The 12500-nt window shown below is 55.8% G+C and overlaps 3 protein-coding genes across 3 annotated transcripts in view; 2 read left to right on the forward strand and 1 right to left on the reverse strand.

Annotated features, from left to right (window-relative positions):
• The window catches only part of PTSG_03973 (uncharacterized protein), a gene marked incomplete at both ends in the record, with an annotated part of 1074 nt that extends 236 nt beyond the window's left edge, over positions 1-838 (reverse strand). Inside the window, 3 exons of the mRNA XM_004994811.1 lie at positions 147-214; positions 489-553; positions 819-838. Of these exons, the coding sequence (XP_004994868.1) occupies positions 147-214; positions 489-553; positions 819-838 (153 nt within the window). The remainder of the gene's footprint in view (positions 1-146; positions 215-488; positions 554-818) is intronic.
• A 142-nt stretch (positions 839-980) lies between these two features.
• PTSG_03974 (uncharacterized protein) lies at positions 981-7343 on the forward strand (the record flags this gene model as incomplete). Its single annotated transcript, XM_004994812.1, has 18 exons — positions 981-990; positions 1173-1225; positions 1361-1418; positions 1659-1740; positions 1985-2066; positions 2286-2378; positions 2595-2653; positions 2769-2816; positions 3019-3091; positions 3240-3371; positions 3499-3562; positions 3818-4636; positions 4936-5036; positions 5291-5464; positions 5652-5722; positions 5912-6026; positions 6240-6362; positions 6641-7343. The coding sequence occupies 18 exons, from the start codon at positions 981-983 to the stop codon at positions 7076-7078; spliced, it is 2595 nt and encodes an 864-aa protein (XP_004994869.1). The 3' UTR covers positions 7079-7343.
• Positions 7344-8255: 912 nt separating this feature from the next.
• Positions 8256-12500, forward strand: part of PTSG_03975 (uncharacterized protein) — a gene marked incomplete at its 3' end in the record, with an annotated part of 4340 nt that continues 95 nt past the window's right edge. Inside the window, exons 1-9 of the mRNA XM_004994813.1 lie at positions 8256-8829; positions 9083-9260; positions 9437-9544; positions 9733-9886; positions 10212-10318; positions 10561-10638; positions 10812-10942; positions 11159-12052; positions 12313-12500. The exon at positions 12313-12500 is cut by the window's right edge and continues 95 nt beyond it. Of these exons, the coding sequence (XP_004994870.1) occupies positions 8342-8829; positions 9083-9260; positions 9437-9544; positions 9733-9886; positions 10212-10318; positions 10561-10638; positions 10812-10942; positions 11159-12052; positions 12313-12500 (2326 nt within the window). The 5' untranslated portion in view covers positions 8256-8341. The remainder of the gene's footprint in view (positions 8830-9082; positions 9261-9436; positions 9545-9732; positions 9887-10211; positions 10319-10560; positions 10639-10811; positions 10943-11158; positions 12053-12312) is intronic.

The raw sequence follows: 12500 nt of genomic DNA on the forward strand, positions 1-12500 counted from the left end.
ATACAGGGTCGAGAAAGGGGAGGCAGGACACGGTACGGTCTACTCTACACGAAATACGACACACACACACGCACGCACGCACGCACACACACACACGCACGCACGCACACACGCACACACGCACACACAGAGCTGACGCAGCTTACCTCTCCCCCGATGCGCTCAACGTCAAAGCCAATGGGGAACACGATTGATGTCAGCGCCATCAATATCGCTGCGCAAGGCAAAAATGGTTGGAGGAACGTGGGGCATGAGGGTGAGGATGGGAGGACGGGTTAAGAAGGTGCAGCACGTTGAATTTACAAACGTGGAAGGATAGCCACTTGGATACAAGTGGACGCACAGACAGACACGCAGACAAACAGGCAGACACGCAGACACGCAGGCAGGCATGCAGGCAGGCAGATACTCAGGCAGATACTCAGACAGACAAACAGACAGACACGCGTGCGCGAGCGTGCACACACGTCTCACGCATGCTTGCGTACCCGAGAAGAAGGCCTGCCACTTGGCGCGGTTCAAAAAGTCCCGTCGCACGAGGGCATATGCCGTACTGGTGATGGCCAAGAGCAGGATGAGGAGGCCAAACACAAGCAGCGCAGCTGCCACTGCCCATTCCGTTGACAGAACCCGTGATTCGCAATTGTCGCGGCGACCCGCACCGTACAAGCTCTCCTCACACACATCAAACAGCCCATAGCGCGACAACCCTGCGTGTTTACACCAGCAAGTGTGTATGTGTGCGTGTGTGTTTGTATGTGTGTGGGTATGAGTGTGTGTGTGCGTATGTATGCATGAGCACATGAGTGAGTACGTACTCGTGTGCGTTCTCAAGCATGATGGTAGTTGCGGACGCATGAGCGTACACACACGCACACACACACACACACGCACGCACACACACACACACACACACACACACACACACACACACACACACACACACACACACACACACACACGTGTGTCTGTGTGCGAGTATGCGTGTGTGTGTGTGTGTGTCTTTGTGTCTGTGTCTGTCTGTGTCTGCCTGTTTGTTCGCGTTGTTCCCTGCCCCCTTGCCTTTCACTTGCCCCCTTGACATCCCCGACCGCCCAACCAACCCTGAACTGTCGTCTACATCGCTCTTCGTGTTCCAAACGTGTACTCTTCCCTGCCCCGCGTGCGTGCAGCCAATCGCGTGGTGCAGAACTGGATCAGAAACGGCTGCGACGACATCCACTTTGTCAGTTGTGTGCACAAGCATCGCACAGTGTCTGACTTCTGCTGCCTGGCGTTACACGTCAACCCCGCATAACTTGCAACTTGCAGCCCTCGCAACAACTCACACCTCAACTCTGACACCTTCCTCGCTGTTCAGTTCCAGATCGGCGGCGACCCGCGCTTCTACTATACCAAGATCAGGCCGGGCGTCAAAGGTTGGCTGTGGTGCTGGGGAGTGCGTGCGTGTGCGTGTCTGTGTGTGTGTCTATCTGTCTGTGTGTGTGTGTGTGTGTGTGTCTCTGTGTATGGCTGTGTGTGTGGCTGTGTGTGTGTGGCTGTGTGTGTGATTGCGACACAGCAAGTGCACTTAATGTGGAGGTGCTGATTAAGGACGCGCTTGCCCCTGCGACCTCCAACACATGCACAATGACACCCACACATTCACATCTGTGCAGAGTTCCTGGAGGCCGTAAAGGACATGTATGAGCTGCATGTGTACACCATGGGCACACGCGCATATGCAAAGGAGATCTGCAAGTGAGCTCCAACACCTGTTGAGATGTGTGCGTTCGTGGACATGTGTCTGCGTGTATGTGTGTGTGTGTATCTGTAAATGTGTGTGTGTGTGTGTGCGTTCGTTCGTGTATGTGTGTGTGTGTGTGTGTGTGCACGCGCGTGCGTGTGTTCACGTGTGGCCTGCAACCGTTCTCACCGACATCGATTACGTATGCATTGTCCCTCCCTCTCCCCCCCCCCTTCTCGTCACCACGCGACACGTCAGCATCATTGATCCTGGCGCACACTACTTCTCCACACGCATCCTCACACAGGACGAGAGCGCCCGTATCGACACCAAGAGCATCGTACGTCTCATTACATCATGTGCACTATGTAATATGGCGTTGGTTGTGCACACGTGTAGACGAACACAAACATGCACTCGCACCTCACGCTCTTCTCGCACACACGCATACACACACGCACACGTGTGTATGCGTATGTGTGGCCCCTTTGCCCCCCCCCCCTCCCCTTTCTCTCTGTCTCTTGTTTCCTTCTGGTTGTGGTTCCCTCTGCGCGTTCAGAATCTGAACCACCTGTTCCCGCGCGGCGATGACATGGTAGTCATCTTGGACGACACCGCCGCAATGTGGGACTTCCGCCCAAACCTCATCCCCGTGAGTGCACGCGCGCACGCACAGCCCTGCTTGCATTACTTGCTGTGTGTTTGTGAGCGTTGTGTGCGTTGTTTGTGCTGAGTGCGTATGCGTGTGTGCTTAGTGTGTATGTGTTGTTACTCGTTTCTTCCTGCTGAACGACAAGTACGTAGGCCATATTCAGTGCCACCATCATCACATTGCTGCCGCTTCATCGCCCCCTGCGTGTGTTAACAGGCTGCGCCATACGATTACTTCCAAATGCTCGACGAAGTCAACGTCAACGTCTCCCAAATGTACAGCCACCAGCATCTGGATACGCAAGCATACCAGCTCACGCTCAACACACAAAACGGAGGCACACTCACTCACACTCACACACACGCACACACACACTGACACCGACGGCAGGGCGGAGGCGAAAGCGACAACAGCAAAACTGCACGCAGCGCATCGAAGGTTTGAGCACGCACGTGCTTCATGCAATTGCGCCTACGTGCTTCTTACCTAAGGGTCACCTCCTATGACCTGGCACTTGCCTCATCCACCCGCTCCGATGGCTCTCTGTATTGTACACATGCACGTCTTGTCACACACACACACACACACACACACACACACACACACACACACACACACATCTGTGGACTGTCTGTGGCAGGACGAAATACTCCAATCAGATTGCATTTCCGAGCGACCTCGCCCACGAATTCACTGGCGCAGGGTTTGACCAGGTCTGTGATATAGTTACACACTCTCATGCACATCTTTGTGTGCGTACACACTTGCACGCACACACACACACACTTGCACACACACACACACACACATACCCGCGCCCGCGCTGATGCTCATATTGCAATGTCCCATGCAAATACAAAGACGACGGGGGATGCGCTTGCGTACGCGCTGTGTTTGGATGCACGCGAGCGTTACGAGTGGCAGTCGGCAACGGCTATCGAAGACATGCAGGCGACGTGCAAGGGATTGGGCATCACGCAGCGCTTGTGCACGGTCAGTGGTGGTGGTTGTGAGGAGGAGGAGGAGGGGAGGGTAGCCTTTCGAAACACTGTTGTATGTAGTGCCACTCTTACCTGACCCAACATCATCACTGACACCACAATCGCCGCCGCCACCACAGCTGATTGAGATGTGGAACAGAGACGCCGTTGCCACCGCAGAGACGGCGAGGAAGAATGATCAAGGTGAGCAGCAGCAACGTGCTGGTGGCAGTTTGTTGCGTGTGTTGCGATTATATGGGTGACATTTTGCTCACTTTCAAAGGCTCAAAGGCGCACGCCGATATTTTCACACACGCACACGCACTCGCACACACACACACACACTCACACACACGCACACACACTCACACACATCAACACACTTTCACGTACTGACGCACACGCACACACACACACACACACACGCACGCACACACATGTACACATGTGTCTTGACAGCTCCGCGCGATCCCGATGCACATGCGCAGGATTTGATTTCGCAGGAGCTGCGAGCGGCCATCTCGCTCGTGCACGCCGCGTTTCGCGGTCTGCACTGCGTGTTCCGCCTGCTGCCCGTGAAGGCGGACGGACAGTCCGGCGGTGGCGGTGCACAGGGTGCAGCGCCAACACCAACAGCTGCTGCATCATCGTCAGCCGCAAGCACCAGCGGTGGTGGTGGCGGTGGCGGTGCGCCAAAGTACAAGCGCAGGCGGCCACGCCACCGTGCTCAGCAGCATCAACAACAACAGCAGCATTGGGCACCGTCTGCCGTCACGAGCTCTTCCTCAGCAGGTGGTGGTGTGGGCAGTCATCGTGATGCGCGGGAGCGTGGAGATGAGAGCCAGCCACCGTCGAAGCAGGCAAAGCACACACCAGCAGAAGGTACCGGTCATGGTGGACAAGATACAGGCACGGGTGAACGAGAGGACAAGCAGCAACAGCAACAGCAACAGCAACACCACAGCAGCGCTGCCACGAGTGCCCAGACATTGTCACCACCTATGCCTGCTGCATTGCGTACAACAGAGGCGCGGCAGGCTGCACCGTCACCGCGTGCCCCTGCAGGCTGCACCTTTGAGCTTGTTCTGTTTGCACTGCCCATTGATGGCGATTATGGCGAAGATGGTGCGCCGTGCCACTTGGAGCGCCTGCGTCTCCATCTCCTGCGGCAGATTTCATGTCTGGCACGAATTGAGCGGGTTGACAAGGGCGGGTATCGCATCCACATGGGCCGGTGGATTGCAAACATTGTTCGAACCCTCGGCGCAAAGGGCATCGGTGCGTGCGTGTGCTTGTGTCTGTCTGTCTGTGTGTGTGTGTGTGTGTGTCTGTCTGTCTGTCTCTCTCTCTCTCTCTGTCTGTCTCTCTGTCTCTGTCTGTGTGCGTGTGTCTGTGTGTGTACGACGCTTATTCCACGTGTATGTGCACTTGCTTCTCTGTGCACGCTTTGCCTCGTTGCGTCGCGGTATGTGACCTGCTTTCCATCACCGCCCGAACCTCACCGAGGCTCCCCGGCCCCCTCATCTCCCCTTCCCCCCCCCCCCGTCTCCTCTCACCAATGTCCATCTGGTTTGTAGAGGAGGTGCTGCTGAGCCGGCTGCGGTGTGTGGAGCTGACGGAGGCATGTCTCCTCCTCCGTATGGCCCGCCAGCTCACACCTGTTGGGCCATGGAAGGACGTGAGTCACCGCTGCTACATTGCGATGTGGTGTTGGTGACGACATGTTGGTGGAGGGACAGGTGTGCGTGCTTGTTTTTTTGAAGTTGGCTGCCTTTTTCCTTGCCACACCGTGCACGGGCCTGTTCACCGCATTCCCTTTGATTTCCAGCCACTGCCGCGCTTCTTGCTGTCACTGCGCCGTATCCACGTCATACCCTTCCCCCTTCCTGCCATACACCCTCACACACACGCACACACACACACACACATCAGGAGAGCGACGACCATGCGGTGCTGTCCCGCCTGGCATCGAAGCTCGGCGGGCCGGAGTGGCGCGTGCAGCGGCAGCCGCGTCTTCGCCCCCACGAGGACACAGATGCGCACTTGAAGACCGTCACAGACATCTGCAAGGAGATCTGCACCTCCTTCTTCCACGCCTACGACCGGGTGAGCGTGTGTGTGTGGGTGTGGGTGTGGGTGGGGGTGGCGTGCATGCATGTTGTGTGTGTGCATCATTTTTTAATTGTTGGCGTGTGCTGCGACATCCTCGTCCCTCTCCCGACCAACCGTCTACCTGTAGTCACCTCACCCTTCTTGCTTTCGTGATGTTGCCCCTTGATGTGTATTGGCTCAGGATGGTGTTGCGCCCAGCACAAAGGCAATTCTCCCTCGCCTTCACCGCAAGTTCCCACACTACCCGCCATGGTACATGGTGCAACTTTGCACCCGTTTATGTGTGTGTGTGTGTGTGTGTGTGTGCGTGCGTGCGTGCGTGTGTGTGCGTGTGTGTGCGTGCGTGTGTGTGTGTGTGTGCGTGCGTGTGTGTGCGTGTGTGTGTTGGTGGGTGTGCTGGTTCTTCCCCAGCTAAATGCGCATTCCTGGCTGTCATTTCAGGATCTTGGAAGGCGTGAGAATCGTGTTCACGGGCGTGATACCGCGTGGGCAGAGCGCCTACACGCACCCCGCCTGGCGAATGGCCGTCAACATGGGCGCCGTCGTCGTTGACCAGGTTCATGTACATGTGCACGTGTGTTTTGCACGTGTTGCGTGTTCTGTGTTAGTTGTGGGTGTGGAGGTGCCCATGTGTGTTTCTGCTCCCCCTGCTTCTCCCTCTCTCTCTCCTCCGCCCCTTTTTCCTTCTGCGTCATGTATCAGTGCCTCCCCAAAGCCGTCTGCGCAAGCAGCTGTCGAGCTCACGTGTGTGTTCCACCGCCGCAACCAGGTGGACGAGCGTGTGACGCATGTGGTTGCACGCGTCGACGGCACAGACAAGGTCCGACAGGCCCGCAAGATGGGCGGTGTCCACGTAGTCTACCTCAAGTGGCTGGAGGCATGTGCTTCACAGGTATGCAACGGCTCGGAAATGCTGGTGCTGGTGCTAGTGGTGGCTCTGGTGTGCTTGCTTACTAACGCGCTCTGCTCACACAGGACAACAGCAACAATCACGCATGTGGACGCGTGCACTTCATGATGCACACACACACGCACACACACACACACACACACACACACACACATACACACACACACTATGTTGGCCCCCGGCCGTTCCGCTGATCTCCTTGCTGTTCCCCTGCACCCACATGTATACACACACACATTCGCGCACATTCTCTCGAACAGCATCGGCGAGTGGATGAGGCGCTGTTTGCGGTGCATAAGGGAACGGAGGAAGGAGGCAAGGGGAGGCCACGACATCAGCCGCAAGGTGAAGCATCCGCGCCAACCTCCGCCTTTGACGAGCAAGTTGCCGAGGCCCAACACCAGCACGAGCGCCGCCGCAAGCCACACAGACGAACGCCAGCAGCCGTGCGCGTGCGCGTTCGTCCTGACGATGAGGAAGATGATGACGAGGGGGATGAGGAGGATGACGATGAGGGCGATGCCGAGAACGGGCGTGCGGTTGGGGATGTGGACTTGATTGAGGTTGATGATGATGATGACGACGACGACGACAACGACGAGGAGGGTGGTGATGATGCAATGGATGCTGGTGATTACGGGGACGACTATGTCGATGATGATGACGCTGACAACGTCGACAATGAATCATACGAATGAAATGATGCTGCATTACCCGGCGCTGCGTCTGCGGGCTCGCAGCTGTTGTTCTGTTGTGCTGCTGTGCCTTTGTGTGTGGGGGGGGGTTACATGACATTACTTTGCACCACCTCGCCTGATTGGTGTTCTTGTTGCTTGCTAGCTCGCATGCTCGCTTGTGTGTCTCTGCTGTGGTTTCCCATCCCATCATTGACACAATGCCATGTCTACCCTGTCATCCTTGTGAACGCCAAGCAGGCTAAGCAATAAACAACCCTGAGTGGCATGTTGTGACATAATTTACTGTGTGACATGTGACGTGACACATGACACGTTGCCCTGACCTTCAATCTGGAAAAGACCCACCCGGAATCATGAGGCAAAAGCACATGCGCGCCACATGTGCCATGTAGAAAATTAAATAAAAACATTAACTAAATTTCGTCGACCCCAAGGTGTGACACAGCAAAATGCCACTGGAGAACGAACGGGTGGGCGCGTGTTGCTGGGAGGGGCAAAGCTTTGCTGCGCTCCTCCTGTTCCGTCTGGGACTCTCCTTCTCAAAACTCTTGAGCTTGCCTGCAGGCAAACAAGGAAGGAAGCAAGGCAAGCCGGGTGCGTCTGCCTGCGTCTGTGTGTGTCTGTGTGTGTGTGTGTGTGTGTGTGTGTGTGTGTGTGTCTGCGTCTGTGTGTGTCTGTGTGTGTGTGTCCAGCTTTGCTGCCTACTCGCTTGCTTTCCTGTGTGTCGCATCCATTTCTTTCACAGGTGCAATCGCAGCGGTTGGTTCTGTTCCTCTATCCCTCACACAGCAGGCACTTCATGCAACTGTGTGCAGACAGGCTGTATTCGTCGACAAACACATTCTACCGTGTTTCATCCGCACGACAGGTAAGCTGACCCGTGTCGGCGACATGGTGAGGAGGAGAACAGGAGAGTAGGAGGGTGGAAGCTCGGGGAGTGATATAGCGATGCGCACAGCACAAACGCACGGTGATGCACAATTCAAACCACAAAACCACATATGTATTCAAGCAAAACACCTGCGCATGCATGAAGTCACACAAATCAAGGCAAACACAAACACAAACACAAGCACAAACCACTCAACGTGCTTTCCTTGGCATACGGCTGCTCCTCTCTCTTGTGCTGTCCCTGTTCCCTTGTTCCTGTATTCCTGTCTTCAGCACAACGACCACATCAGAGGCGCGCGCGCGTTGCACCTTTTCTTTTCCCCGTGTCGTCGCGCGTTTTGAATAACATTAAGGCCAAACAAGACAAGGAAGATGCCAAGTCCGTGGGACCCGGTTGTCATCGCCCCGCCCGCACCTCCGACCCCACTCGACTGGGAAATGCCAACAACCCCAACACCCGCGTCCTCCGTCATGTCCACAAGCTTTGCTTTGCAGATGCTGTCGGCTTTGCGCTCTGCTGTCTCCTTTGGTGGGGACGTGACGCCGTCCAGCCTCGTGAGTTTCTACCACTCTTGGAGACACCTGAAGGCAGACGCGACCTCCGTGGATGTGCCGACACAGGGCGCGTTTGACCCCGACGAACAAGAATACTACACGTCCTTGTTGATCATTGCTGGCTTGTTCGTGGTAGCGTTTCTTCTCGTCGCGCTCTGGGCCGTATTTTGCATGTGCCGCGCCTACAGGCGCAACAGCAATGACAGCAGCAGCAGCAGCGAGAGCAGCAACAACAGCGAGGGCATCTCACAGAAGCGAAGTCGCCGCATCAAGATTGCGTGTCTCACGTGCGGACTCGTTGCCATGTAAGTCCAGGAGTTGAAGCCTGCGAGCGAACCCGTGTTGCATGTAAACAATGTGATACAACGACACTCGCGTTCGTGGGTTGTCAATGCACGTGTGCCTGCAGGCACCATCCTTAGTGAACACGATTTCGCTTCAAGGGGAAACGCACAGCCAATTCCATGCATATGCACGCGTACGCGTACACATTTTTGGTCCGCATCTGCGTGTGTTGGGTCGCTTTCAACCCTCTTCCCGTGTCTTCTCTCTATGCAGAGCTACCGCGGCTGCGTGCATCTACCCGAATGTTTCCATGAACGGGATGGTGTCTAACACCGTTGCCGGCTTGGAGAGGCTGGTGAATCGATACAACGCTGCATTTCTGCGCGTTACCAACCTGGGAACACAAGCCACAGACACGTTGGTGACCGCCCACAACCTCCAAGGCGACCTGGTCAGCTAAACTGTCTGTATGTCTATGTGTGTGTGTGCGCTGTGTGTGTCTGTGTGTCTGTGTGTGTGAAGGGGGGTGTTGCGTGTGTGTGTGTGTGTCTGTGTGTGCCTGTGTACGCCTGTGTATGCCTGTGTGTGTGTTCACAATTCAACCCACGTGAACACAAACACGCACAGGACGACGCACGGCAGGGTGTGCAGCAGGCGCTTGAAGATGTTGTGACAAATACAACCAGCCTGCAGTCGTTGCTGTCTTCTGTTGTGCAGGCTGTGCCTTCATTTGAGGTGAGGGAGATGCTACAATGCGCTACCACGGCGTCAACACAGCACCTCAGCACGCCTACACTCTCATGCACATGCAACTGTAAACAGTACGCACTCAGCGCGTACACAGCACATGCGTGTCTGTTTCACCTCAACAGTCGGTTTAGGACGCTTCCACTCACGGCATTCACTCATGTTGCGTGCTGCAGTTTGACACGTTTTACTCTGATGCGGAGCGTTTCAACCGGTATCGCTCCATTGCCGAGTTTGGGCTGATTGGCCTCATGGTCCTGGTCATGGCCCTCTCCTTGGCTGCCCTCGTTTGCGGCACCTTTTGCCAGCGCATATCAGCAACCGTCATCTGTAAGTGCTTTGAGTGGGTTGTGCATACAGAGTGGGGGGGGGTAGGGGCGAATGCGCGCGCGCGCGCGCGTGTGTGTGTGTGTGTGTGTGTGTGTGTGTGTGTGTGTGTGTGTGTGTGTGTGTGTGTGTGTGTGTGTGTGTGTGTGTGTGTGTGTGTGTGTGTGTGTGTGTGTGTGTGTGGTGAGTGGGGAGTGACAAGTCACTGTTGCAAACGCAACAGTCCTTGAGTCAGTTTGCAGCGACGCGGCTGTTTGTTTGTGACAGTTCACTGTATCGCCATCCCATCTCCTGCTTCGTTTCGCTCTCCTGTCGACACATATTACAGGCATCCTTCTCCTTCTCATTGTGATGGCGGTTGTCGGCGCGGAGAGCGCGGCCACTGTTGGCATCTCGGACATGTGCATGCAGCCCAGCGCGTTTCTCATTCACCATGTACTCCCATGCAGCCATGTGCTGCTGCTGCTGCTGCTGTTGTTGTTGTTGTTGTTGTTGTTGTTGTTGTTGTTGTTGTTCAGTGTGTGCAGTTGAGATGTGAACACACACACCCACATGCACCCACAGAGTGTTTGTGGTGACATGTGTGGTGACATCGTGTCATTACCTCCACGCACCTTTGTTGCTGTCCTTCACTACCCTGCCTGCTTTCCTCTCTGCTGTACTTGTCCTCTTCACAGTTTGCAGAGGGCGATGAGTACGTGCAGTACTACCTGCTGTGTGATCGTCCAAACCCGTCACAACAAGCCATCGACCAGGTAGGCACACATGCCCTCCCGCACTGATGTATGCGTCCGCATATCCATTTGTGTGTGCGTGAGTGAGTGTGTGTGCGTGTGCGCGTGTGGGTTCAGTCGCGCGTGGCGCACCGCCTTCTTCTCTTCTTCTGCCGTGTTTGTGATTGCGCTGTTCTTTATTTTTGCCGTTTCAGACTGAGCAGGCCGTTGGTGACGGTTTGCTGGCGGCGCAGCGCGTGTTGAACTACACACGGCAGCACGCTCCACAGTATGAGTATGAGGCCGCCTCGCTCCACCAGGACCTTCTGGATATCCAACAACAGCTGTGCGTGCAACATGATGACATGATGACAATTTTAGCTGTGCATGTAAACATATGTGTGTGTGTGTGTGTGTGACTTGGTGCCCATCTCTGCCTTGTTGACTCTGTATGTGCACGGAAGGTACAACACAACAATACACATGTTGATATGCTGTGCCCACTTCTTCTCACTTTCATGTGGCAACCATGCTTACCGCCGTGCGTCGTTGTGTTGAACAGGCCAGGTGTGGTGGGCAGAATTGACTGTTCGGCCTTCTGGGAGCAGTACACGCGTGTCGTGGACGGCGTGTGTGATCCAGCGACGACAAACCTGAGCATCATCGCAGCCTTGCGCCTGGCAAGCTGTGCCTTGTTCTTGGTTGTGCTTGTGCTTGCGTCATGCACCTTGCAACACGAGCAGTCGCAGCAGCAGCAGCAGCAGGAACCACAACCACAACCACAGCCACAGCCACAGCCACGTGAAGGTGGACGAGAGCACACCACAACCGGGCGACCAGAAGGGGACCACCCCCGCCGCGTGCGACGCATCGGTACCGATCACACTGGGTCGTCGACCACGGACCCCAGCCCCAGCGACAATAGTGGCATGAACGAGGAGCACCAGAACGGCGGCGATGACAGCCAAAACACGATTCCGCCACCCACTGGCGTTCCTCACAACCATATCAACCAGCACCCAGGGACAGGACCAGGAGGGCGTACATCCAGAACAAGGATCACCACCACCAATCCTACCAATCCACATGACCCTCCCTCGACCTTGGTCGAGCCCCTCCTGATATGGACCCGCAACAACGGTCGCGGGCGCATCACCAACGACTCAGACAGTGATGCGAGCGATTCCGCCGCCAGCAGCAACAACTCCAGCCCTGGCCCGATCAGTACCATCAGCATCACCAGCTTTCCCTCGAGCTTCATTCTGGACTCACCGCGACCACTGCAGCCCCCACCTGCTCCCGTCCCAACGCACCCCATTCCATCGGCCCCTCCCATTGAAGTTCCTGTCTCAACCACGAACAGCACAGACACAACAACCACCACCCTCTCCACGGAAGGTGGACAGGGGGGTGATGATGGGGAAAGCGACTCCTTGTGCCACATCTGCTGTGATAGGTATGTGTTGCATGTTCAGTAATGGCGATTGTACTTTGTGTGAAAGATGTACAGTTGGCAGCTGCGAGACGAACACGTTCGCCAGGCCTACCCGCTCACTTGCTGCTGTGTTGCTTCCGTTGGCTCGTAGTTCTTGCTTGCTGTTCTTGATTCGGCGACCTGGTGCCTGACTGACTCACATGCTTGCTTCGTGTTTGGTGTTCCGCGCGCATCCCCCAAAACAAAAAACCAATGTCTGTGTCTGCTCTGTCCTACTTCAGGGATGTGTCTGTCCAGTTGACATGCCGCCACTGGCTATGCTCCGAGTGTTCGATCCGAATTGCGCGCTTGAACGGCCGTTGCCCGTATTGTCGAGCGCCGATCACCATCGACTTTGGTGCTCTGGACGTCGAGCATGCGCCCACCCAGGACATGCTACTCAACGCTGGCGTTCAAGGGTCAAGAGAGG

The sequence above is a fragment of the Salpingoeca rosetta genome (genome assembly GCF_000188695.1).
Source record: "Salpingoeca rosetta unplaced genomic scaffold supercont1.9, whole genome shotgun sequence".
NCBI classification, from domain to species: Eukaryota; class Choanoflagellata; order Craspedida; family Salpingoecidae; genus Salpingoeca; species Salpingoeca rosetta.